Here is a 27,157-nt window from a genome sequence, read left to right as displayed (position 1 = left end):
CCAGCCAAAAATGGCACATGCATAAATTAGAATAACTTTTCTCTCATCACTGATGGAAAACAAACAGCCTTGGCATATGCAATGGTATCTCAAAAACAACAGCTCAACAATCTGCTGTTATATTTTTCTGAAAAAATGGAACCTAGAAATATTTTCTTTACCATCAAATACACACATAGCTTTTAGAATGATCAATAATAATTAGAGGTTTTTCAGAAATAGTAATTATTATGTTCTCTTATGAAATGCAAGATTAAAGCTTCAGTGTTTGGGATTAGCTTTGCTGTTTGTGATTTCACACTCTATTTTTCATCTTTACACTAGATTTAGTATTAGGGTGGGGTAATCTTTGATATGAGAAAGTTTGGCAGTGCATGAAATCAATTATGTCAAGGAGAAAACAAATAAGCAAAACCCCACACTAGGATACTACAGGCTCAGAAAAGGATTATTCAAAATGCATAAAAGTATTTAAATCAAGAGTCCTCTAGGGCAGGCAAAATCAGTAGAACACATTTTAAAAAAGCCTACTTGAACTAGAGTGGCTACAATACCAACTGCACGGAACATTATACCAACGTGCTTTGGTAACAACCAAACTCAGGCAACAGCTTTTACTCTGAAGGTAAGAAATATTGCTGCAAGAAAGATTAAACATCTGAGATTGAGCAGAAAAGAAAACCATTCCACTTAAAAGAGAATTAGAACACAGCTGGAAAACAGACTTGAAAGCATACTCATGCAGTAATGCACAGGGTTTTGCTTTTATTACCTCTGGTCTTCAATTCATCTTCTTCCACTTCTATATCTAAGTCATCAAATACAGCTGCTAATGGAATCTTCAGAGTGGGATTACTGGGTATTTTAAAATCCTTACAAGGAGAAAAAGAATATTTACTTTAATTCATGACTTTTCCACTTGATTAAGCTTATGTGTAATTTCACCAACAAATCTATAATTGGAAAATTACGTGGGTGCATTTTGAAATCTCACTGCACAGGAAGTAAAATCACCAGGGTTTTCACAGGTACCCTGAGAAAGTTTAGTAAGAATCCCCCCATGTTTTTGTTTTCAGATTGCTGTATGATTTTTATAACAATAACTGAAGAACCAAAACAAAGCCAGGGATGGCATTTGTTTCCCCTGGAAAACAAAGCAGCCAGCACAGAAGAGGCTAGGCAGAAATCATCACCTAAGCCAGTGTAGGTGGTTTTGATGTGCCACCAGATGGCTCACTACAGTTAATGAAGACAAATTAAACTCTTGAAAGAAGAATGTACAAATAGAGAAACAAACTAGCAGACAGACAGGCATTTATTAAATGACAGGCTCTTTTTGTGAGCACATAAAATCCCTGAACAAAATGCTTCACAGACTTCATAAATTCCACTGATTTTTCTGTATATTATAACTGTTTCATTGGAAGACTAAAGAAGATTAAATATAATAGAAGAAATTCAGAAGTCTGAACTCAGCTTTCTATCAAGTGACAAGAATTTTGAGACAACAGATTTATTTTTTTTTTAAATTCTGGTGGTGATATTCCAATTGAGCTGCTGGCAGTTTATGAGAAAATGATCAGTTTACATTCATATTAAATACTGAACTTTGAAGTAAATATATTTCTGTATTATATAGACTGAAAAACTGCCCATCTTTCTGTTCAACCTGTGCATGATGCTCTGTCTTCTACTGCTCTATCTCAAGCAGAACACATCTAGAAATACTGTACTTCTACTTGTGACTGTTTTAACCAAGTTACCTGTCATGTTTATGTAATTACACATGCAATAAAGAAATAACAATTCTTTTTTCAGCTAAAAGTATTATTCCAAATGTACTTAAGAATTTGCAGTGTAACTTGCTCCAAGACAACACTTATCTTAAAAAAAAAATAAAAATCAGAGTGAACACTACTGATGCCAATAAAGCAAAAAAAAATTTATGAAATTAAAAGGAGGAATTAATAGAAAGTTCAGCCAGAAGAATGGAGGAAAAGTGAGTCTCTCTCTTCAGCAAAAACAATGTTTACTGCAAAACTACAGCTGCCTTTGTTCAATTGGGTTAAAAAATACCTGCACACTGTTTTCTTGTGCTTGGTGAGACAATCTTGTACTTGGTAGTGGAGAATGAGATCCTAATTTTCTGTCCAGGAATACCTCCTTACTACAGGCGTAACACCAAACACGGAGAGTTGTAAGGTTGACAGTTAGACAGTGCTTTGTCTCCTAAAACAACAAAAACCACAATAGGGATTCAGAAATTTGGAATAACTAAATAATACTACATGCAAGCTAGAATAGATATATTAAAATTCTAGGTTTTTCAACAATGAAAAGTATATGAGCTAGAATATTAAAAAAGAGCAATTCAGATACTGAAATTCTAGCACAAACATTCATTTTTTGTACAGATCACTCAAATTAGCAACAAGATGCAATCAGAATCTAAGACACTGTCATATCTGACATGCCTCTTGGTAATTAAAAAAATAAGAAGAAAGCCTTCTTATTGTTGTTAGAAGTGCTACAATTCACAACAAACCAGTTTTCAAGGAATATCTGTAACTGGCCACAACAGGAGCTGCCTCCTCTGCAGTGTTTATTTCTACTGGTTTGCTGCATGGAATTCGTGCTATTTGCAGCAATCTGAAGACTAAGGTAAAATTTTTAGTTCACTTACATTAAGAGGTCCTCATAATAACTCCTAATAACTAAGCAAAAATTCTATACTCAAATAGTTCTTTTGTTGACAGCTTCACACTCTGATGCAGTATAAACTTGACAGATGAAGAATATTTTTATTGTTCGAATCTTAATATTTTTTTATATGCTTATGCTTTTTTTTCTTGCTTATGCAAGATTGGGCATACAATTGCTATCTTCCTCCAAATATTTTTGCTAATCCTTCCTGTATTTCTTCCTTATATGTCAGCATCACCCAAGTTTATAGACAACAAGGGATTTGCTAGAAATTAGGAAAATACTACAATTGCTGCAGGATGCCCAAGTTCCCCCCACCCCTTAATTTAACAACATCTTGTATAAGAACAAAGTTTTTAATGTAAAGTGGGCTAGAATATTATTAAGCAGCCCTCCCCCCCTACTTAAAATGTCAGATTTACATAAATAAGTCAAACAATTTTAAACACAAGAACATGCTTAATTCTGCAGCTTCAGATTCATACACAGTTACAAGATTTCAGAGCAGTGGCCTAATGATTTCCTTGGAGTGGATGCAATGAATGTGACTACCTGCAGTACAGGGAGCCTTGCTGGTGTAAACTGGAGTAAGCAAAAGTTGATTCATGCCAACCTCACTTCCCTCTTTTTAATAAGTTTAATGATATTTTTATTAAAGAAGAATCCAGAAAAATGCTTACTAGCCTCAAATTAAAATTAAGTAATAAGAAAATCAAGACAGGGATGTCAGTGACAGAGAATGAATAGCTTGCCTGCTTTCTCCTACCTGGAAGTATGTAACATTGCTAAGGCAGCATGCAAAGCAGGAATAAACTACTGTAAGAAACCAAGACATATAAAACTGTGGGCAAGAAATCCAGGGACCATCTGGTCCCCAACTACTCTAGAAACACCTCACTTTTGATTCTATTGTAAAGGCTTTAGAACTGTGATTCAGCTTGAACAGCTGATAAAATAAACGGTGAAAGTATTTATATAGATTTATATTAATGCACTATCAATTTGTACAAATACTCTTCTCAAGGTCCTGCCTCTAAACAAAAAAACCAAACTATTCCTTCATTTTAATATTCACCAAGGTTTTTTTAGTCATTTTAGAGATAAAAAATTGTTCAGTGTGGAACATTGTATGTATTTACTGACAAACTGTAAATTGATGGCAAGAATTTCATTAGTCTCAAAATCAGCAACTCAGAAATGACATGTTTATAAAACTGCCACCTCTCTGTGCCCAGAATACCTTATTTGCCTTTGTCAAGTGCTCCCCTTGCACACATGTGTGCCCAGAAAACACAGCAAGTTTAAGACTCAAACCTGTGCACAGAAGCTACCCAGCCACGGCAGAACTTGGCATGCTAATAGTGTACACACTCCACTGCTCCCACCAAGTTGGATGCAAGATCAGGACATAGGCAGGAAAGCATATGCTCAGCTCAGTCTACAGTTTCTTCATCTAAAAAAAGGAGCATACTGCAAAAACAAAGCACCTATCTCTGATAATTTATACTCCCTATCTCACACCTCCTCAGCTGTCCATTAATGCAACTTTCCTCCTCTTACCCATCAGGCAGCCACAGTCCAAGAAATTTAGACTGAAGTAGTGAAGTACTACACATAAACTGAGATACTCAATAAGTCTTTTGTCTGCATCTTGAAAATCATCAGTAATTATTCTTTTTTTCATTTGCACCATCTTCTTTAGAAGAATTGCATAATTATGCAGCTGTAGAAAACCTGTAAACTCACATACTCCTAAATCAGCAAGATCTGCTTCTATACATGAAAAACAATTACAGCAAATCAAACTTCCACACAGTTAGCTAACATAGGTTATTGACTTCATTGAAATAAAAGTTCTCTAACTCCCCTGCTTCAAGGAAATGTGTTACTAGCAAATACACATACCTGGGAATGCGTGGTACTGTGATCAACATGGGATTCACCACAGCCAACATACGCACACCTGTTCTGTTGGGCAAGAGACACAGAGTATATAGAATTAAAAAGTGGTCTCAGACAGGTTTTACAGAATAGGAATATACTGCCAGTCCCTTTAAAATTCACTCAAATTTCAAACTTGCAGAGTCCTACGCAAACCAACAGACATGCAAAGTAAACAATAACGTAAGTATCACCTAAAGCAAAAAAAGAATGCTGCAAGATTGAACTTAACTTCTCCCACTGATGGGAAACATTTAGAATGTAATTTTTTTGGCCATTTTTATATATTTATTCATATTACTGACAATATGTATTTTTTACAATTCCTTATTTGGTAAAGATTGTAACAGAAAATACAAAGTTAATCCAGCATCTGAGTGGTGAAATACTGAATGGCAACAGCCTCAGACATGTTTATACAAAAATCCCTGCATGCACCTATCTGCAGTGCCTACTCATCAGAGCATTACTTCACAACTAATTAACTTCTTCACCTTTACATAAGTTTTCAGCACTACATGGCTAAGCACTTGTCACGTTCTAGTTAAAACATGCAAAGTAATTGTCAATTTTAATCATGCTCATTGCAAAATATATTTGGCTGAGTCAAGTGTGGAATCTTGCAGCTGCCAATCTTCAAGCAATTTTTGCTAATTCCTCATTTGCATGAGTCAGGCCAATCACACAGGAGGGTAGAGCAGGTTATCTGTAGAACTCTCTAAGCACGTTAATTTATACAATCAAATAGTAGCTGAACACAGCCAATATTAAATGATCACAGATATTCTGTAAGTTACAGGTCGTTTCCATGCTGGGATCTCACCAGGTTTTTCTACCGAAAAAGGTGAAGACAAGATGCCAATTCATCCAAGAGGAGAAACATCACAGCATGACATTAAGTGTCCTACTGCAACTACAAAACTCTCCTATGGAAATGTTGGTATAAAATTTAGTTTTTCAGTAACAACCTAACAACTGTGAGAAATAAAAAACATGTTTTAAGTTTGACAGTGTTTTCCCACCTGCCAGGCTGATGAACTCTTAACACTTCTTCCCCACTCCCAAGAGGTTTTTTTATACATAATTAAAACTTCAGGCCATCTAACAATAGACATTAAACACTGTTTCTTTCTCTCTTCTGTTATTGACAGAAGGAGTAAAATGATCAGATCTCCTAATTGTCAGCACCATTCACCTAAAAGGACACAAATTAAGGGGATTTTAAAAAATGCTCATGCACCTAAAGGGGGACATTAGCCTGGAGATCCTTCTGACACTGCTTAAAGAAAAATTGCCACAAAATGAAGTCAAGCCTACAGGGCAAAATTTCAATCTCTGTAAAGAGCTCTAAGTCCAAAAATCTCACAAGACATTTTAAAAGCTAAGTTAACTATATGCTTTCCAGTTGGGATCATAGATCAGTCAGAAGCAACATATTTATGTTTTCTTTAAATACAGTGAAAACTACAGTTTTTTGTAGACAGCAAGAAGAATAGGCAAAAGTATACTTACAACAGAGCTATACTCAGGACAAAGACTGTATGAAATTTGCATGAAGTAAGGAGAATGTTCATACAAGCTTCTGCAAGTTTCAAAATAAGGAGTTTTTTCTTTGTTTTGCTTAAGAATAAAAGTCAGACTATGCATTATTCTGCAAAATGTCTGCATTTACTACTAGATGTTATGACTACAAATGCTAAGAAAAGCTTATAAAAAGTAATTTAATTAATTCAGGAGTAATATATTATTTTTTAGATCTACAGACCCAGGGGAAAGATTTAAAAAAAACTTCAAAACTTAAGAGTTAAAAAGTTTCATAACTCAAGTAAAAACACTAATATGCTATCTTCCTTCTTATAAAAAAACCCCTCATTTTAAGTGTATTATTCTTAAATTACAAGAAGTGTGTACCTGATAGAAGGCAAATAATTTAAAAAGAAAGAAACTGCAGAAAAAAATTTGCTTTTAAATGATAAGTTAAACAACCTCATTTCAAGAACCTTATTACAGATGTTTCTTACAAAAATACTACCAACTTATCTTCACTAGAAAATCACTCCACTGTGGAACAACAGAACAACTCACCTCTAAGCATGCCCAAAGGTTGGGTCCTCTGACTTTACAGTCCTGACAAGTGCCCTATTAAAGTTCAACACAAAGGTAAGTTTTATTTCACTTGCTTTCACCAGTAAACCACAACTTCAAGATAAATCAAGAAAAAATACTGTAAAACTTAGTATCAGATGAATACCTTTAAGACTTTAAAGTTAACTTTAAAAAAGAGAAATGTTGATAACCAACCTAGTTTTTGCTTCCCATAATCTCAAGTTCAGCATATTTTTCCACTAAAATCTCAGATTTATCTCTAAGTTTTCATCTTAAACCAAAAACTGCTTTTCTAAATAAGGCATCAATATGTACCATATCGCATAATTATAATAATCCTCATAATTGCTCTTTCCTATAAATTTAACATAAAAATAAATCATAGTGATAGAACTTTTAACAAATTCATATTCCTTCTTGCAGACATCACCTGCAAAGGTGTACACAAACAAGATGCAACAGTAGAAAAATGCTGTACTCCTCAGCAGCAAATTAACTGTTATAGAAATTAAGCACCATGGACAGAAAAGGTTACACTTTTCATCACTTCCCAGCTACTTAAATGAGTTACAAGATCCTTCTTTGTTCCATTTATTAATACTAGGTGGAAACCAAGAGTTCAGGGGGAGGAGGTTTCTCAAACTGTGGTTTTTCTATCAAAAAGAGAACTGTTATCCAAGTAAACCATAAATTTCTTCGTTACAGTTTCTACTTGAAGTTAGTTGTACTATACTACATTGATAGTTCAAATAACTAAATGCTGCAACGGCAATGAAAATGAAGTTCAGCTTGGTGCTCTGCTAACTCTTCTAACTAATGATTCCAATAAAACATCACTTGTGGCAAAGGTGCTCTTTAAGTGCTGAACAGTTTTTTCAGCTTCATCAAGCCGACAGCTCTACTCATACTTTACTTACTATTCCAGTAGAGGAGCTTTTATCCATGCTTAACACTTAAATGCACCTTGTAACTAATAATACACTAAAATGTGAACCTAAAAAACCTGATCAGTTAACAGTGTTAGGAAGAAAGTGAATTGCTACAACTCACATGAGATTTCTGTATCAATTCCTCCTTTGTTATCTCACCAACTGATTCCAAGTGTGGGCAATCGCTGCTGGGTGACGACATTGCTGAAGCTGTATTCTCCGAGATCCTGCAGCTGAATTTTCAACACCTGTTGACAGAAGTAAGAATGAATAAAACCCAGTTCCTTAGAACAGACAGAAATACTACATATCTAATATACAACATACACAAAACTTTTAAAACAATGTGCCTCTTTAGACTAAGTTAGTATAAATAATTTTAGTAAGAGAATTTAACAGCCCAAAACGAAACCTGCTGATTTCTAAAATGAAATCCAATGATTTCTACGTCATAAACAAAAAGAATTCTGAATAGAGCAGAGCTGAATTGGGTTAATTATTTAACTTTCTGGACTCTGCCACAGCACCTAAATGATATAAATATAAGTTTTCAAGTCCACCTAGAACTGACAGTGGCCTTGCCTCTTCTATGTTCTGGAAAAGGATCTTTCCAACATTGCTGAAGCTGTGAAGGCTAAACTGCAGGAACATAAGACTCGTTTATCACAGGATAAAGAAACTTTATCTTGGTTTTATTTATTTACAAAGACACATTCTAGATTCAGACATATTATATATCAAAAGGAGACTGAAACATGTGACTCACAAGTAGCACTAAACACCCAGCAACACTTTTATCTTGTTCTCTTTGCCCATCCAAGGTCTCTGGTGCAGACACAGAAACTTACCAGAAAAGAAGAATGCCACATACAATCACTTTGTCATTATTATTTCAATAGTTGCATCGAAAGCAACAGGAGAAAAACCAAAAACAACTCTGTAATGTTCTTCTTATATAAATACTCCAACTGACTCATTCAGACAGGGACTATCCAATAACTTTGTTTCAGTTTTGTCACTTAATTACAACAGATGACTCAATCTCTAAAGAAAAAAAATAGCTTTTTTTGCCCAATTATTATCTGTCCAATATAGTGCTCCTTTATCAAGACTTGCAACTAGACTCCAGCTCAGTGATGGACCCTCCTTGATCTGCTTGCAGTCTTTGGCACTGTTATCAACACTTCTTTCCACTTTGCCTGTGTGCTTTGGCAGCTTTAGGTTTGCTCCTTCCACTTACAGAACCAATCACTCATTTCAATATTAAGCACCATACAGTTTTGACCGAGAGGGGGAAAACACGCCTTTCCTAATGGGTATCTCAGACACACTCCCTGGAAAATTTTCAGCTTGTGTCTGACTTACCTTTTCCTTCAATTGCCTTGCAATAAGATCCCTTTGAACCAAGAGCCATTTCTGCTCCCTTTGGTCATTCTTCTAGATATGTGTGTGTACATGTACAGTCTTATTACTATAAACATTGCTACACAAATAATATTATTGAAGTATTACATATTATTTGTAATGGAATAATATGTGATACTTCATGTCATATTATATGCACATATGTATATACATGGATATATACACTTAAATACATTTTCTTTATACATAAACAATTATACATAAATATCTAGTAAGTATATAATTGTATGTATAGACTCAAGCATGAGTGTATATGTTTCAGTCTTTCTTAATATGTTAACAGTTGTTCAATAAAATATTTCAGAACTTATCTCACAAGACTGAAAATACTACAGTAAATTAATCGTTTAGGATTATTTTTTTCTAGATGAGATCTGAATTCTCTTCCAGGACCAGTGGCATGACACTTAAAATGCGTTATTCTAAAACATAAGCACCAGCTGGAGTACTTCCTCAGTTCAGTGACTGACTGTAATCTATATGCACTGTTACTGAAAGACACTTCAAATAAGGCAACAGTTTTTCATGCCAAAACTCCTCAACTTCCATCATATTAGCAATTCCTCTTTGAACTGTAAGGTCCCCTTTCAGAACAGAAATGGCAACATGAATTCATGTCACATCTTCCACAGTTTGCAAGGTCTGTTAAAATTTTAAAAAAAGACAAGCAAGTTTCAAATAAAGCCCTGAGAACATTATATGCAGTGAGATAATTTAATACAAATGCTTTAGAAAGACTGATATAATGGATTAGTAAATCTTTAGGCTTAATTTTTTCTATGGCAGAAGCTTTCTGAATGCATTATTCCAAGTAATACAAAGTAATGAATGGAAACGTTACCTCATGCAGACAGATTTGTATTTAATGTATTTAATTTTTCATACATGGAACTGCACAAATATAAACCTGCAGTCCTGAACAAACCCAAACCCAGGAGTTCTGCTCATGCCAGTTTCTCTTTCTTGGTGCAATCTGCATCTCTCTTCTGATAATTATCAGAAAGGCCAAAGCTGTTCAAACTCAGCTGTTCAAGCCCCTGTGGATATGGTCCCTATTCCTGTCCATACAGAGAGCATCTCTTGCGGAAGTGTAGTTCATGTTACCAATTCTTCATGTATCACTATATGAGCAAAGCTGAATGGCCTTTCTTTCACCTTTTGTTAACAAATTTTTTACACACCTCCTTCCATCTTGCAGCACTGTGATAACTCACTCTACTGCCATAACCTTGGAAGCTTAACATACATAGCTCCAGAAACACATTTTGTAAAATTTTGTTCAAGTCTAAAACTGTAAAATTAATTCAAAACCATGACTCATCCTTCACCTCTCTAAGTCCTAACAAGCCCAGGGTAGCCCCTCCCTCGCTCACTGACCTTCCTCCATTTCAGCACTTCCTACTCTATGTGAAGAGATTCCTTTTCTTCCCCTGCAGCTCATTATCACATCTGCTTTAACACCAGCTTCTGCATTGCGTTGGCCTCATCTAAAAATTGTTTTCCTGCATTTTCAGTACTGGAAAAAACCCTCAAAATAATCCAACAAGCCTACTTTTGTAGTTTCTCTTACATTTCATTTTATACTCCTGTTCCGAAGCTGGAGTATATCTCCATTTTATTATCCCAGTGAGATCACACAATCATAGAATCATTTGGGTTGGAAGAAACCTTAGAGATCATCTGGTTCCAAACCCCCTACCATGGGATGCCACTGACTAGATCAGGTTGCTCAGGGCCCCATCCAGACTGACCTCAGACACTTCCAGGCATAAGGCATCCACAACTCCTCTGTAAACCCTGATCCAATATCTCACCCTCACAGTTAAGAATTTCTTCCTAATATCTAACCTAAACCTGTCTTATGAATTCAAAGCCGTTCCCTTTGTCCTGTCACCCCAGGCCCTTGTGAAAAGTCCTTCTGCAATTGTCTTACAGCCCCTTTAGGCACTGGAGGTTGTGTAAGGTCTCCCTCTCTTCTCCTGGCTCAACAGCCCTTACTCTCTCAGCCTGTTTCCACACCAACTGTTCATGATCACGCTCATGCAATAAGGCTCTCATCAAATGCTTCCCACAGATCTGGGAGAGAATTTCTTTCCCAGTCTATTGCCAGCACTCTCCATTGTTTCCCCTCAGAGGTTTCAGTTCACCTATCTCAATGCTTCATACTACCCCATCCCATAAAGTGAATCAATTAATGCTCCAAAGTAGGACTAATCAACACAATTTTGCTTTGAGCATGCACAGAGTTCTACTTCAAAGACAAGATTCTCTTGAAGTCTAGTCTTGGAAGGTTTTTTGTCTTTCTGACTAGCCTTTTCATTCACCAAGAAAAAAAAATTTGAGCCATCAGAGAAACATGGATCATAATTCAAAGCATCATGACCAGCAACCTATTTATAATTCAGCATCACAGACATCACAGCACAGCATCACAGACTTGTGTGGTGCCTACCATGGAAGACCTATCACACTCACAGAAAATGCCCATCAAATGATAAGAGAATTCAACTGATCTCGAAAATTATCTTTGGGTCATGTAAGGAACCCAGTATTTCCTAAAGAAACGAAACAGATTTTAAATTCTTTCAAAAATTTGTGGATTAATTTCATCTGCCTAGTTACAGTAGTTAGCACTTCAACAGATATTGAAATAAACAATTATATGTGTTACGTATTCCACTGATATTCTAAATATGGAGCCATTTTAACAGATCATTTTCCAGACTTCAGTAAGGGAATGCTGAAGGAAGATTTTAAGAATAAAAGGATTATTCTGAAGACATCAATTATGTGAAGCAGCAATTATGTCTTCATTACAATCTTTTATTATTTTGTCAGTACAGCTCTGAATAACAGCATCTGCAAGTTCAGTCTTCTTCACTGCACTCACAGTTATTTCAGCAGTGATGCACTGGAACAATTTCACTTAACATTTATTTATATTTTATAGCAACAAAGCAAGAGTGACACACAGTGCAACTTTGTACCTGAACACTTAGTTACTTAGAATACTAAGGAGGTCTGGAATTACAGTAAATACTTACCATATTAATATTCTTTACATTTCAGAAAAAATCCACCAACATTCACTCAAAGCTACAAAAGCCCACTGAAGTGATAGCCTTAGGCATATTCAGACTGTTAAGATACATATTTTTTTTGTCACTTTTCTAAAAATCTGTGTTTTTTATAAACTTCATAGAAATTTCTTCAATTACTTTTGTACATGAATGATGCTTTTACCAAAATTACCTAATATTAAGTCTTAAAATTTAAGTCTTAAGTCTTCTTAGTGTGTGAAATTAAGGTTCATCTTTCCTATTCCTTGACCTTTAAGGTTCCTTTATATTCAATTAATCAATAGGTAGTTTTGAATTTTATCTCCCATTCCTTCATAGTTTTTACTTTTTTTAATTTATCAACAATAAACAAGTGCATCCCATTTCTTGAAAAAATAACATCACCAATCCCAGCTCTGGTAGAGAACTTACTTTATTTAATATAAAATCTGATATTTTCCCACTAAATGGCAAAAGTATGCTCAGTAACCTGGTCAAAGGCACCTGGTCTTTCTCCTCAGGCACCAAGAGCTACCCACTCAAGCAAGACACAAATTAATATCACTTGCATTACATTTTTTTTTTTCTGCCCTTAAGTACTATTCCCACAGAGAAAAGACATATAAAAATATTCTGGAGCTGAGGTTATATCCTCTTACAGGGTTAGACAGTTTTCATTTCATATTGGCTTTCAGGGCATACAGGTCACTCTTTCGTTTCTTTCTTGCACCACGCTAAATCCTAACTATGAAACCCATTAGCTAACCTCTATATTTCTAAGAGGATTTTCCTAACACGGGCTTTGCTTTAAGCGCAGGAGAGAAGCCTACAGTGATTTTCCACTAGGTGATACCCCGGACTTTTCCCCTAGGCTGTTCCACTCATACCCGACGATCCATGCGCAAGGATAACTAGGGGAGCGAACAGGGCCATTTATCGGTAAATTACCGCTTTTAAGGCTTGCGCGGCATCCACGGTACCGCTGCCGCACAGCTGCAACTTCAGCAGGGACCTGCGGAGCTCTGTGGCCGCTTCCAGCCGGCGGGAGGGCGGTCCCGCCCCACACGGCCCCGCTGCCCCGGACCGGGCACCGCCGACCTCCGGCCCCCGCCCAGCCCTGCGGCACCGCGGCGCCCCGGCCGCCGGGAGGACTCCCGGGGCGGCCGCCGTCGCCGCACCAACACGCCTTGGGCTGTGAGACCAGACAGACACGCGGCCCGCCGCGCTCCCACCCCCCGCCACACCGAACCCTCCACCGCTGCCCAAGCGGGCCCTTCCTCTCTTACCGGAGCAGCCGGTAGGATGTGCGGCGCACGGATGCCGGAGCTCAGCCGGGCCGCGATCAGCCCCGCGTCTCGCCCTTGCCTGCGGGAACAGCAGCGCTGCAGGGCTGCCGTGGCGGAGCTGGGCGCGCCCAGGCCGCGGCAGCTCCGCCGGTGCCGCCCCGCACACGCGCGGACGGGCGGGCGCGGCTGCCGCGACGCCGCCGCGGAACGCGCCCCGCATAAAGATGGCGGCGCCGGGCGCCTCAGCCGCCCCTGTGAGCGCTGCCCCGCACAAAGATGGCGGCGCCAGGAGCGCACCCCGCCCCGCCCGGCCGCCCGCAGCGGGAGTCGCCCGGAGCAAAGATGGCGGGCGCGGAGTCCTGACGCCACGGATCTCCCTCACGTGGTAGCGGCTCCTCTCGACCCACACCGGCCGCTTCTCCCTGTGCCGGAAGCGGATCCCGCCGGTCTCCGGGCAGCGCCGGGGCGGGAGCGGAGAGAGCTGCCCGCGGCCCCGGTGCTCGGCGGGCAGGTAACTGAGTGCGGCAGCTGTAGCGACCCGGCCCGGGCCCGGGGAGAGGCGCGCCCGCTTTGACCCCGGTGGCTGCGGGGAGGGGGTTAAGGGACGCGGGGCACCCGGTTCTGTCCGCTGCCCGCCCGCGATGCCGGGGCTGCCCGGGCTGGGGAGGGCTCGGCCGGGCCGGGCGGAGGTGGCTGCTGCCCCGTGGCCTCCATCGCCTCCCGCCGTGCCGCGGTTGCGGTCCAGGAGCGGCGGTTCGGAGGCTTCGCCTTGTGTTCAGCATCAGGGAGTGAGAGAGGTGCGCCTGCATCGGGGAGATTACGTCAGGCTATAGTGCTTGTTTCTCGTGGTGTGTTTGCAAAATAAACGAGGCGCTGAATGAGATAAACTTTTTTTGGCTGCTCTCAAATCTTTTAGCTCTTTCAGCTGGCAGATATGTTCTTCCATCAGTCGTGGTTTCAGAGGCAGGGTTGTAGCCGTGTGTGATTTAGAGGCTATAGTACGGGAACGGCCGGCTAATCAAAGCAGAGCGAGCCCTCCTTAGTCCTGCTTGTACATCTGCACACAGCAATTGGACGAGCGGGGCCTAAGCTGAACCAGCAAATTTGCTGTCTCCACATTAAATCTTGCCTAGAAACATCAGTCAAACAAGTCATGTACCTGTGATAGAAGAGATTCGAGCTTGTAGGAGAAAATCGTCCTGGGCTTCTGTTGCATAACTTACTATGTATCCTTCATTTGACAGAGTATTCCAGAGACCTGGAATCTGTGATTGTTTTCAAGATACTTTCGCTTAATGAGGTATGGGAGAGAAGGAGCCATGTCAGAAGAAGCTGTTACTGAGACACGATTTTCTCTCAAGACAGTAGCTTTACAGGTGTTTCATCTTCCCCTTTCTTGGTATTATTCTCTTAACCAGGTAATAGATACATTATCTAAATATTGTTACTTTTGTTATACATTTAGAAGTTTATTGCAGTGTTGTACGTGCTCTCTGTTGTATGTGTGAATTAAATTTGTACAGAATACCATGGGGGTTTTGGTTTGTTTATAACGCTGAACTAAAATAAGTGTGTCTTTTTCTGTTAATAAATGCTTAGTACATCATCATACACCTGCTTTACCTGTAGTGTCTGTATATCTTCATTTTGTAACAGTGCAGTGATTCTCAAAATATCAAAATTCTCAAATTGTCTTTTTTTTTGTAGATTTTTTTTTTGTATTTACAAGCTAAACATAACTGTCATTAAATTTGGAATAATGGTATTGAGTTCTGCTTTTAAAACCAGGTCTTTAATGTGACTGTATTTTATTTTTATTGAATTAGACACTTATAAGCAAAAACTATGTTATATTTCACAATTCTCTGTAAGTACTTTATTTTTACTGTGTATAAAACCATGATGAGATATTCTCAGTCTTAGCTGCATATGCTCATTTCCACACTTTTTCTATATATTAAATATTTCAAAACTCACTGCAAGATCACTGTTTTCTTTTTCATGTTGCAGCATACTCATGTCCTCTTAAATACCACATGCAACTCCCTTATGTGCAACTATTAACTTTCCTCTTTTTAGAGGTTTTCATTTCACTGTTAATCAATTTATGATCATGTTTGTAGGCAAACTCAAATTTTAAAAAATCCATTTGCAGTTCTTTGACATGTTTGTTTTAACATTTAATTATGTAATCTTAGAGGTTTTAATCTCAGGTGTTTGGTTGTTAACTCTTTTCTGTGAAATACAGTAGTCTCTCGTAAGTTTTGTGTTTCAGGCATTTCCTTTTCCTCACAGAGTGAGTGCAGTGGTAGCTGTAGACCTCAGTCAAGCCATGGTACCAGAAAGGGCAGGATTCTCAACAAAAAGGTGCTTGACTTGTTGACTGTAAACTCAGTGCAGAGAGAAGCTTTCAATGTTTCTTCAGATTGCACAGTGGTGATAGTGTTTACCAACTGCACAGCCACCAGGAGTGCCAGAGTGCAGTGGTGCTCTCTGTGCTCTTTCTGGTATGAGGAATCATGTTACACAAACACTATATGAGCCCAAGGACTGTGGATCTGGTTTTCTTCCAGCAGTCTGTTCCTCAAGCAGCACAAGTTTCCAAAAGATTTTTGTGAATGTGAACTGTGATTTCCAGTTAGATGACACTTTTCTTCTTTGAGTATCTTATTACTTTGTATGTTATATATGTTTATAAATTTTAATGGCTTTTGATACAAGTTGTGTATGTGATTCTTCTTTACTAATTTAAACACCTATAGACCTATGACTGATCTAGACCCCAAATAAAATGCAGATTTTTTTTTTCAAAACTGTTAGTTTAGAGAAATTTATTTAAATACATTTTCTACTCAAAATGAAACACCACATGAATGTTGGCATCTCCCACTCTTTCACAATGCAAGAAGTAGTGTAGTTGCAAAAGGCAAGTTCCTTCTCAGTATTTTTTTGCTGTTAGAGATTTAATTGAAGCTCTGCATTGTCCTGGCATTAAGAGGAAATCAAAAACCCCAAATCTTTGTTTGAAATGAATTTGCTTAGATCCTCATAGTCTGTGGATTTGCAATAAACCTTATAGTTCTTGGTGCTGCAGTCTGTCTCTCAGTACGTGTATTAGCAATTAAATCACACTTTTATTTTCAGATAAAGCTTTCCCCGGGGTTAAAGAAACTTTTCACAGTAACAGCAGTGAGTGCAATATCTGTGATTTTTCTGGCCCATCACTTTAAAAGGAGACGTGGAAAGAAAAACAAGAAAGTGCCACCATGGGAGCCAACTCATCTCGTATTAGAGTGTACCAAAGCAGCTGCTTCAGAAAAAGGTAAGTCATGGAACCCCCAAGTTGGTTGTTTTTGGTTTTTTTGTTTGTTTGTTTTCTTGGAGAGGGAAAAACATTGTGTGAGGGAATGGCTGTGCGTAACTATAATAGTAAACCAACTATTTTCCTTTGATCATGGAATAGTTTGGGTTGGAAGGGATCTTTAAAGTTCATCTAGTCTAGCCCCTGCATTGAGCAGGGATATTTTCAGCTAGACCAGGTTGATCATAGGCCCATCCAACCTGGTCCTGAATGTTTCCAGGGATGGGGCATCCATGACTTCTCTGGGCAATCCATTCCAGTATTTTAGCACCCTCATTGTAAACACTTTCTTCCTTGTTATCTAATGAAATCAGCCCTCTTTTAGTTTTAATACCATAACCTCTTATCCTATTGCAGCAGACCCTGCTGAAAAGTCTGTTCCCATCTTTCTCATAGCCCCCTTCAAGTACTGAAAGGCTGCAGTAAGGTCTCCCTGGAGCCTTCTCCAGGCTGAATAAGCCAACTTTTAACCTTTCCTCACAGGGGAGGTGCTCCATCCATCTAATCATCTCTGTAGGATGGAACACCTGAGTGGGTTTGAATTGTTAGACTTTAAATTTTGAATTTGTCAAATTAAAAACAAAATCACAGTGTCTTATAAAGAAGCTGGGTTTATTGTCAAAGGTGAAGTGTTAATCATGAACCAGGATTAAAACTCTTTATCAATAGTGTATTAACAATGGGTTTTGCCATTCTTGTGTTTGTATCTCAATACAGAGAAATTCAAATCAGATTTTTTATAGAATAGATGAATAATTAAGCTAAAATGCATAGTTATTGTTACAGATAGTGAATTCTAATGTGTAGTTTCTCAAGTAGAACTGTAAATAAAAGAATAAATTTTTTTTGCTTCTAAACTGGATTTTATTGAAAAAAGTAAATGCAATTCTTGATAAAATTGAAAAAAACCCAATATTTCGAGTTTGCAAGAGCTTTAAAATAAATGTATCTCTTAGGTTCTAGTTGTTCCAGTAGCCGACAAAACTTGACTCTTTCTCTGAGCTCTGCCAAGGAAAAAGGATCTCAATCCTGTATCTATGCAAATGGAGGACTTTTCAGTAAATATTCTGGTTCAGTTCAAAGCCTGACCTCGGTAAGTAAAAATGTTTTAAGGCTCTTGAATGTCTGTTAACTTGTATTGAGTATGCATCTAAAAGCTTCACTGAGCTGAAGGAAGTTTCCTGAACAAACTGTGCAGGCAGCTAGAGATGCTGAGAAACCACTGTCCTTACTACAGAGTAAGACCAGTTTCTAGGCAGATGGCTTGGATGTTGTGTACTCTGGCAGGAATGTGGTTTTAAGGATACTCTGTATAACAACACTTTGTTTTTTAAGGTTCAGAGTGCCACCTCTTGTCACAGTTGTGCTTGTGCCAATTCTAATTCCTGGGATAAAGCAGATGAAGATGACATTAAGCTTGTCAATATTCCAGTGACTACACCTGAAAATTTATATTTGATGGGTAAGTCATAATGAGAATATTCAGCATCTGCCTATAATGAATCTAAATAGTCTCTTGGATTTATGCTAGTGACACAAAATATTATTGTGTTCTTCCTCAGTATTCTGTTGGCATGTGTCTGAGAACATTTCCATAAAATAATGAAATGGTATTTCATCTAAAGTTAGTTTTCCAGAATACTTTTTCATCTACTATTTGCAGTAGTAATCCTTAAAATCAAGCCCTAACACATAGAGAAAATGATCACGTTTCTTTACACAAAAGGAAGGTAAATATGTACTGGGAATATACTGGTTTAGGCTGGGAAGTGATGTTGTTTCAACTTACATCTCTGTGATAATTATGCTTATTTTTGCTGCCTATTTTCCCGTGTCTCTCAAATGTGAGTGTAGCTGAAGCTGTTCTTCTCTGCCCTAGGTATGGAGCTGTTTGAAGAAGCACTGAGGCGCTGGGAACAGGCCCTAACTTTTCGTAACAGACAAGTTGAAGATGAAGCAATCTGTGGTTCCATTAAACTGGGAGCAGGAGATGCAATTGCAGAAGAAAGTGTAGAAGTGAGTACATCTAGTCTGTAATCTACTGATGCTGTCCTGACAATTTGTTCTGTGTTATTACCTGAATCTTTTCAAATTGAATTACCAAACTTGACAATTGATTCAATTTCCAATTTAGTGGTATTGTATTCAAAGATCTGAATTCATTCCTTCTGACTTTTTTGGTTGGTTATTTGGAGGAGGGCATGGGAAGGGAACCAGCATTATTTATCTTTTGGCAGTTGCTGGTGCATTAGTGTTTGCTTCTGGACAGTATTATTGAGCTATCAAGCAGACAGCTTCCCTGCATGTAATCTCTTGAGTCCTCTCTTCCTTTCATGATTATGTGAGAGGGTATCTGCTTGCCAAGGATAAATGTCTCAGGGAAAAATTATCAATTTGTGCATATTGATAAACAATGTGCTTAAACTTTATTTATTTTCCTCCTTTATTATGAACTAAGTGCTAAAAACGTTTTGAAATAAACAAATATGTTACTTTCATTATTTCTAGTGCAGCAAACATCGCAGATAATTAAAAAATACTTCTAAATTTAGATTTTATTTTTTATTACTGTAAACAAAATGTGTGTATTCTGAACAGTGTATATATTGTGGATGTTGAAGTTTTCATCTGACAGTGTCCCTGTGTGGTTTGTAGGAAATTAATGTGGCACAGTTGTACAGGCTTAATATCCTTGGATTTTACAAAGGAATCGTACAGGCTGAATACAAAATCTTCTAATGTCTGTCTTCTTGCAGGATATCATTAGTGCTGAATTCATTCATAAGCTTGAATCTCTTCTTCAAAGAGCTTATCGTCTTCAGGAAGAGTTTGAAGCCACCCTTGGGGTCTCTGATCCTGCTGCTCTAGCTAATGATATTGGTGAGTACTGCTGCTTTACATCTTTTTTGCTTGTAATGATGGCTCTTGGGGGGAGGGCTGAAATATCCATTGAGCAAAATTATATTTATCAGTAAATCAACAGAAAAAAAAATCACATTCTTTACATTATTATGTTGTGTTTGATGAAGTGGTTCTATTTTAGATAACAATGGATTGAAAGGAAATTGTTTTCTTTGTAACTTGTCAGTATTTAAACATCTTTACAGCAAGAGTATATGACCCTTCTTAAAGCATGGGTGTTCAGAGGTTCTGTGCATCTTCTAACTATGAAACTTTTTATGCTTTGTCATAATATTTTTACTAAATAGGAAAATTAAACTAGAAAGACTTATCTGAAGCAGATAGCCATTAGCAAAGGTCTTTGGTGACTGAAATTTATCACAGTTCTGAGTGATTAAGCTGTTAAAACAGCAAATATAATGAGTAGTTGCTGCCTGACATGCTGATTAAGTACAGATAGTTGGATTACTTCTATTGAAAGAATTGGATCTTAAAGATGGATGCTGTTGTACCCTTTCATAATTCAAGATGAAGCATCTGTTCTCAATTAACTGTAGTGTTTAAAGGCAGAGCACGTTCTGGGACCAGTCTGGTAGGAGCCGTGTGTGGGCTCCGGCTTGCCCAGCACGAGGTGGCAGTGCTGTGCTGTCCTCTCTTGGCCCTTCTCATCCTGAATCCATCAAACACAGCCTTGGCCAAGGGGGGAATTAGATTTAGGTCAGAGCTGGCTTTCTGACTCATCTGCATACACCTGTAAATGTAACCCTTAAAGGAAAAAAGGATTTGAACATTTCATTTTGATATCTGAAACCATCAGTCAAGTTGTACTGTATACCCATTATAATTAGAAGTTTATTTGTGATTTCTGTCTTCAGGCCAAATTAATAATTTGGTACTCAAAGGACTTCATGTGAATTCTCATTTAGTTATTGTTTTGCTTGGTTACCCTGAGAGTTTTTACATTAATTTTTCACATGTGATAACTAAATTCTTGTTTACCAAGAATGTTCTGAGAATTTGATTCCCTTCAAATGTTCTTCATAGAAATAATTTGTGATCTCTTGAGTTACTTTATTATTTAGATTTTATTTATGCTGGCCCCAATGAGTGAGGAAAAAAGTAATGAACTGGTTTAATGAATCCTGTTTTCCATGTTCAGGATTTGGAAATTTTCATCATTATATTTCTTAAATTTTTGACTTGAACAGCAAGTATATTAAAGGATGATTGACTTTTTCAGAATGTTTTAATAAAAAATCAGAAGGCCATCATCTCCTTTGAAGCGCTTGTGATACTTGGAAGGTTTTTGTTCAATATTTGATACATTAACAACAGGAATGGAAGGGTTCAAAAGTCACAAGAGTAAGCAAGTCCAAGAAAATTATGAAATCCCAGTGGTCAAAAGAGATAAAGATAGTACAGCCTTCTTGCACTACTAAGAAGAGTAACACTCTACTGCAAAATACAAACTACAATTCTGAACAGAAACAGAAATGAAGGGTCCTATGCTATGTAGGAATAAATACAATTCGTGGCAAAAGATGTAGCTGAGATGTTTTCCTGGATGATTTATACCTATAACTTTTGAAATTAGATAAAGAAAGCATCCTAATCTACCATTTACTATTCCCTAATCTTGGAAAATGAGAATGGGGTTTGTTTTTTAAGATTTTGACATAAATGGGCAATTTCCCAATCATTTGGAATAATCTCCAGCATGTCATTCCTGTGAAATGGAGTTGCTAATTTGCAGTTCTGTTACCACAGACAAAATAATACAGTATTTAATTTGTGCCAGTTGATACAGTTTCATAGCAGGTATGTTTTCTTGGACTGTAGGTTTCTGAGAGATCTGCAGTTTGGTGAATTGGTAGAGCATAAATTAGGTGATAATATTTAGCTCACTGATGTGAACATTTATTTATATTTCTGCCCTCTGTTAAAAGGGAAAGATTTACCTTTTAGGGAAGTTATTTTGTCGAATCCTGTACTTTTATCAGCTATATAATTGGTTATAAAATAATTTGTAGAGCCGGAAGTTGATAAAAATATATAATTTAGGGCATTTGAAGCATTGAATTAACAAAAAGCAAAGGTTAGCAATAAAGATCTGAATTATCTCTTTAAATAGTAACAAACTATATTCAATCCTGGCAGGTAAGGATTGTACATAAAAGTGAGAGATTTTAAAAGAAAAATCATGAAGAAACACTTTAGAAAAGCTACACATCATAATCAGTGTAAGCTCTTGGCACATTGGTGCAGAAAAAAACCACTTTTCTAATCTTTGGCTATGTGCAAAGGACAGCACCAGCATAGAGGCAGAGATGCAGTCTTGGGTTGATGTGGTTTTAGAATACTGTGTCCAGTTCTGTTGGTCATATTTCAGAAGATTGGAGATTCTAGGCAGCTCAAAACAAGCCATAAAAATTTTCCATGTTTTGGAAAAACAAGCTAATCTGTGGTTCACATTGAGCATGTCAGCTCCTTGTTGAAGAAAATACTGAGAGGTGACTGACTTGTTCTGAATAGCTGCTTACACATGGAAAAGGTATGTGGTGCTGGGGGATTTGTAGACCTTGTTGTCAGAGTCATAACTAGATCAAATTTCTAGTTGTTCAAGTGAAATAAGTGAAGTTCTGAAGTAAGCTACCCTCAATACACTTCAGAGGCAAGATTATTTTTTGCAGTGCTATTTTGAGGGATGTTTTCATTCTTTGAGGAAGATACCATCCTGGGGTTAAAATGGTCAGTGTGGTCTTTCTGGCATTTAAGTATTTCCTCTTAATACTATTTTTTCTTTTTCTGTGGGCCTTGGAATGGATAAGAAAAAGCCTTGTCCTTAATTATTTGTAATTGCCCCATCCATGGAAGTGCTTAAGGTCAGGCTGGACCGGGCTTTGAACCACTTGATCTGGTGGTGGCAGGGTTTGGAACTAGATAGTCTTTAATGTCCCCTCTGACCTAAACCATGCTGTAATGACGCTTGGAGCTCGTTAAAAATGCTTATAACCAGCTCTCATGCTTCAGGATTTCAACTGTTCACCCACAACAGTAATCAGAAAATGTTTAGCTCTGGTTTTTTTCTCAGATACATAGGAAATATAGATATGGTTTGTGGATTTTTCTTCTGTTTTCTCTACCTGAAGTGCTTGTGATCAGGCACAGCTGAAATTGAGGCTCTGACAGTTGGACAGATGCTATCAAGTGCTGCATAAATGCCTGACAGGCACTTCTTATTCTTATTTATAAGAATGTAAGTTGTTTATGATTTGGTTTATAAGGAACTCTAGATTTGTTCAGAAGGAAACTTACAAAGGTAAAAATTTCTAGTAATTTCTCTATTTCAGCTTTCTCTGTAAATTCTTCTATCAAACTTCTGGAGCTCCTGAAACTTCTTCCCCCATATTTATTGTTTACAGATGCTGCTCCTTCCCAAAGCCTTTAAATGTTACTCTTCCCAGATCAACATTTCCCTCTACCAAATCAAATTTAGATCTTAGAGCTGCCATTGATCAGTCATTCCACAGACTTGCTTTTCACTTTTTGATCCCACTTAATATTTTAAGTTGGTTGTGCATGATAAACAGTTTGCCAAGCAGCAGCCTTCTGGAGGAGTCTGTGTAACGTGGTCACATGGGAGAGTCAGGAATGAGTTACCTGTGGGTCTGTTGGAATACAAGAGCTTATCACTGCAGCCACTGTCTTCTCTCGAGTGCTGTGTCTGAAGTGCCTCTCTTCTGCCTGCTAGGACAGCTACTTCTGATATTTCTCAATATTCAGCTTCCAACAGAGCAGAAGACAGAGGAATAAATAAATATATTTTCTCCCTGTGAGTAGAATACAATTAAAAGTAATAATAATAAAGTAATTGCAAATAATAATTTTCAACTCGGTAAGCTGTTGTTGAGTTATGAATGATTAATACCATCCTGGAAAAGACTTGCATTTTAAATAGATGAAATAATGGAATGCCACTGTGTTCATTGTTGCTGCATTCTCCACTGGACTTTTAGTATTGTCATATAAATCAGCAAGCTGAAATAGGATTTCTGTAGAAAAAGTACTTCTGGACATGAAAATAGAAGAAATACGTAAGACTAAGCTGTGGTTGTTTTTATGCTGTGCCTCTTGGTACTGTGAAGCAGCATGGGAAGCCTACAAACTGGCTTTTCCTGGGGCAGGGGTAAGGCTGAACACCATCAGAGAAGGCAGTTGTCACAAAACTGTGAAACAGAGCATTCATCCTGTCATTTCTGAGTGATGAATGTAAAGGTGTGCAGAGGGTTAAAAGCTTCCAGTACTTTCAGTAGTCTGCCCTTGAAAAAGTTCTCTTTATTTTTTTTCCTATTTAGCTCTTTTCTAGCAGACTGAAATGTTAGTCGAGTTAACTTGAGAGGAATGCAAAGAGTTGGGACAGAAACAATAGCTGTACTTACAAACAGAATTGCAGGTCAGAGGGGAAAATTCTCAAATTGTAGGGTTCCTTGTCAGTGCTAAATTCCTAATACTTCAAACTATTATTTTAATTTCTACTGTAAGAAGGAATGCTGGCATTCAAACTGATGGTGACTTGTGTACACTGGCCCTTAAACTTTTTGACAATATTAAAATGTTTTAATGTTAATACATTTTGATTTTTAAAATATTTACTTTTTATTGTGTAAAGTTGTACAGTTTAAAACAAATTAAGTGTTTGAACTACCGCAGTAAAATCTCTCACACAGATCTGTGCTGTTGGATGATTTTGTTGAAAGGTTTGTCTGTTTCTTTTTTTAATTTTCTTCTCACACTCAAAGATATGTCTGGCATTTTGGAGAGAATAAGCACAGCCTTTAACCTAGTGACAAAACTGTTTGGAGAACTGATTTACATATTAGAAACCCTTCCTTCAGCAGCTCTTAAAACAAAAAATTTTGCATAATCAGTGAAGCTGTTGAAACCTCGTTTTTATATAATTTATTAACACGGGCTTCTGTAATGTCTTCCTATCCATGGATTAATATCTACAGCCTGTGTTTTTTTCCTGCCTCTGAAATGTTATTGGAAAAATTTTAGTTTGAGTGTATTTTATTGCCTATGTACAACAAATGTTTCCAGTTATCATTTCTAGTCTCCAATGAGGAGCAGTTTGTAATACTTGACTTAGGTGAGCTCTGTAGTACATACTATAAAATAACTTAGAGTCATGTAACTTTTTATGTTAGCTTGAAAACTTTTGCTTGCTTTGCTCCTTCAAGATAAATTTACATTAAATAATTTCTTAATTTCTTGGAGAAGGCCTAAACACTTTTCTAGTAGCTCAAACAGGATTGCAATCAAAACAAAAGAAAACAACAGCTTTTTCTCTAAGTGTGAAAATGTATTCATTTCAACAAATGGGGTGAAAGGAAAGAAAGCAATATTTCTGAGTCTGAGGAAAAGCCCAGAGAAGTTATTCCAATCCTATTTAAAAAAAAATAATGTATATTTTGAACATAATTTTTAGGTATTGCAGTTTGTTGCTGTTCAGTAGCTGCTAAAACATAAGGTCTCTCATATTGCAACTTATTGCTGCAACTCCTTATTTCAGACACCCAAGAGAAACTCAAAGAGCAGATGTTTGACTTGGATTGTGTGTCTTCCCTAATCAGTAATGTTTAAATCTTCCCTTAAAAGGCGTTTTGTCCAATATTAATAACACTTCTTTTCTAAACTGCTGTCCATAAAATTCCTTATCAGAAGGCACCTAGGTACAATGCTTGAATAGAGTAAGATTGGTAGTTAGAAGTTCAATCTAATACTGAAGCAAAAATATTTTTGCAATTGTTTTGTCTATGAAAAGATTATCATGCTTGGCTTTCTCAGTGATACTCTTAGTTTTGGCAATACTAAACTAAAAATGCAAAGTAGCTTTGCACAAACATGCAGTGAAGTTACTGCTGCTGAAAAATACTGGTATTCATAATATGTATCATCTTGTTGCTATGATGACATGGACTGTGTTTTTCAGTCAATCCTAGAAACTGAAATCTTTTCAACAGTGGCTCAAGAATATCTAAGTGTTCACTGACCCAGCACCGGAGAAGTCAAGGTTGCTTACTGTGGTCACTTAGCCTGGTGGTTTTTTCAAAAGCACTTCCAATAAGATGAGAAAGAGTCTGTTTCTGGTTTTTGAGGACTCTTGTTACTGTTTGCCCAACAGCTTTGCCCTTAGATCCAACAGTGCAAGCTATTTATACACCTCATCGCTTTCCCTTAAATGGCATTCCCAAGCCCTGTCTTCTTTCTGTCCACACCAAAACTCCTGTCTGAGCCCTTGTCTCTCTCACTTCTTGACTCCTGCCATGTTTTTTCTTGCCTTGTCCATTTAAAACTTTCTTGGCTGACATGAACTTAACTGTTGTTTATAAAAATCACCTTTGCTCATTTTTCTGAACGGATTATTACTCTCTCTTAAGAATTCTCTCCCCCTTGGGAACTTCTAATGAAATACAAACTGGTCCTCCTTTTAACTCTAAGAAGTGCTTATAGTGGAGCCACAGTCCACCAACATGATTTTATTTCCCAGACTTTGTTCAGTTTGATGTTCCTGTGCATCCCTGCTCAGGCCTCCTAACATAAAATGCATCTCAACTAATTCTGCTCATTCTTTATAATATGTGGGCAGCTGCAATTGTCTCTTTCTCAATTTTTAAAAAACTATTTTTAAAGTACATATTTACCTTCTTTTTGAGTTAAGAAAAGTAGTAATTTTCCCCATGTGTCAGGGCTTGAATTAGTAACTGCTTGCCCGCATTTTGAAAAGGTATATATAAGTGGAAAAAGGCCTCCAAATGCAGAAAGTTGGTTTTTATTTCTCCTCTCTCATCTTTTTGTGATACATTCTTAACAAGTAACAGTTTGCAAATTCTTTTTCTTACTAGAAAGAAAAGGTGTACATGCTCTTAACTTCTATTAGTTTGTATAATTTGTGAGTATAAATGTTCTAGAGGTAGGAAAAATCAGATAGATGTCAATGAATGAGGGATGAATGTTTATTTTTCTGGCTGGAGTAGTGGCAGTGTGAAATTATATAAACTGATGATTAAGAACATGTTTTGGTCCATAGGGCCAATTCCTCTTTTAGAATTTCTCTGAAAAGAATCTCTTCTTGCTTTGCAGTCTACTTTTAAGAGAGGTTTATCTGAAACATTTTTGGGAAAAATGAAGAAAGGTGAGCCAGAATAGGAGGGGGGAGATAGAGGCAGTGATAGTTCAGAATTTTAAAAGACTTCCAAAGTAATAACCTCTTGGCTTAGTAGCTTAGTTTTGGAAGTGCAGATACAATACTTTGAGCTTTCCAATTGCTTTGGAGTGCAATATCAAAATGGAATATTGACAGAATCATAAAATCAGCAAATACCAATCTCTGCACTATAATTTTATTAGTTCAGTAGTTAGAACTAAAATAGATACACTTCTGTC

At 37.4% G+C, this 27,157-nt stretch overlaps 2 protein-coding genes across 10 annotated transcripts in view; one reads left to right on the top strand and one right to left on the bottom strand.

The window, feature by feature from the left end:
* Positions 1-13,538, bottom strand: part of USP33 (ubiquitin specific peptidase 33) — a 38,178-nt gene extending 24,640 nt beyond the window's left edge. For 4 of the 5 annotated variants that reach the window (XM_015636268.3, XM_015636269.3, XM_015636270.3 and 1 more), the window contains exons 1-6: positions 13,450-13,538; positions 7,801-7,927; positions 6,730-6,783; positions 4,609-4,671; positions 2,077-2,229; positions 773-872 (exon numbers count right to left, since the gene is read on the bottom strand). In XM_015636268.3, coding sequence (XP_015491754.1) covers positions 773-872; positions 2,077-2,229; positions 4,609-4,671; positions 6,730-6,783; positions 7,801-7,881 — 451 coding nt within the window. In that variant the 5' untranslated portion in view covers positions 7,882-7,927; positions 13,450-13,538. Of the gene's footprint in view, positions 1-772; positions 873-2,076; positions 2,230-4,608; positions 4,672-6,156; positions 6,227-6,729; positions 6,784-7,800; positions 7,928-13,449 lie in introns of those variants that run through there. The other variant, XM_015636271.2, reaches the window with a different exon arrangement.
* Positions 13,539-13,787: 249 nt separating this feature from the next.
* Positions 13,788-27,157, top strand: part of MIGA1 (mitoguardin 1) — a 35,774-nt gene continuing 22,404 nt past the window's right edge. For 2 of the 5 annotated variants that reach the window (XM_033516535.1, XM_033516533.1), the window contains exons 1-8: positions 13,847-13,960; positions 14,694-14,867; positions 15,745-15,816; positions 16,594-16,771; positions 17,767-17,903; positions 18,146-18,272; positions 18,690-18,826; positions 19,567-19,690. In XM_033516535.1, the coding sequence (XP_033372426.1) occupies positions 14,745-14,867; positions 15,745-15,816; positions 16,594-16,771; positions 17,767-17,903; positions 18,146-18,272; positions 18,690-18,826; positions 19,567-19,690 (898 nt within the window). In that variant the 5' untranslated portion in view covers positions 13,847-13,960; positions 14,694-14,744. Of the gene's footprint in view, positions 13,961-14,030; positions 14,247-14,693; positions 14,868-15,744; positions 15,817-16,593; positions 16,772-17,766; positions 17,904-18,145; positions 18,273-18,689; positions 18,827-19,566; positions 19,691-27,157 lie in introns of those variants that run through there. The other 3 variants (XM_033516536.1, XM_033516534.1, XM_015636273.2) reach the window with 3 other exon arrangements.

This window comes from Parus major, chromosome 8, assembly GCF_001522545.3.
Source record: "Parus major isolate Abel chromosome 8, Parus_major1.1, whole genome shotgun sequence".
Taxonomy (NCBI): domain Eukaryota; kingdom Metazoa; phylum Chordata; class Aves; order Passeriformes; family Paridae; genus Parus; species Parus major.
Note: the sequence above shows the minus strand (reverse complement) of the source record. Positions and strands in the feature narration are given on the sequence as shown.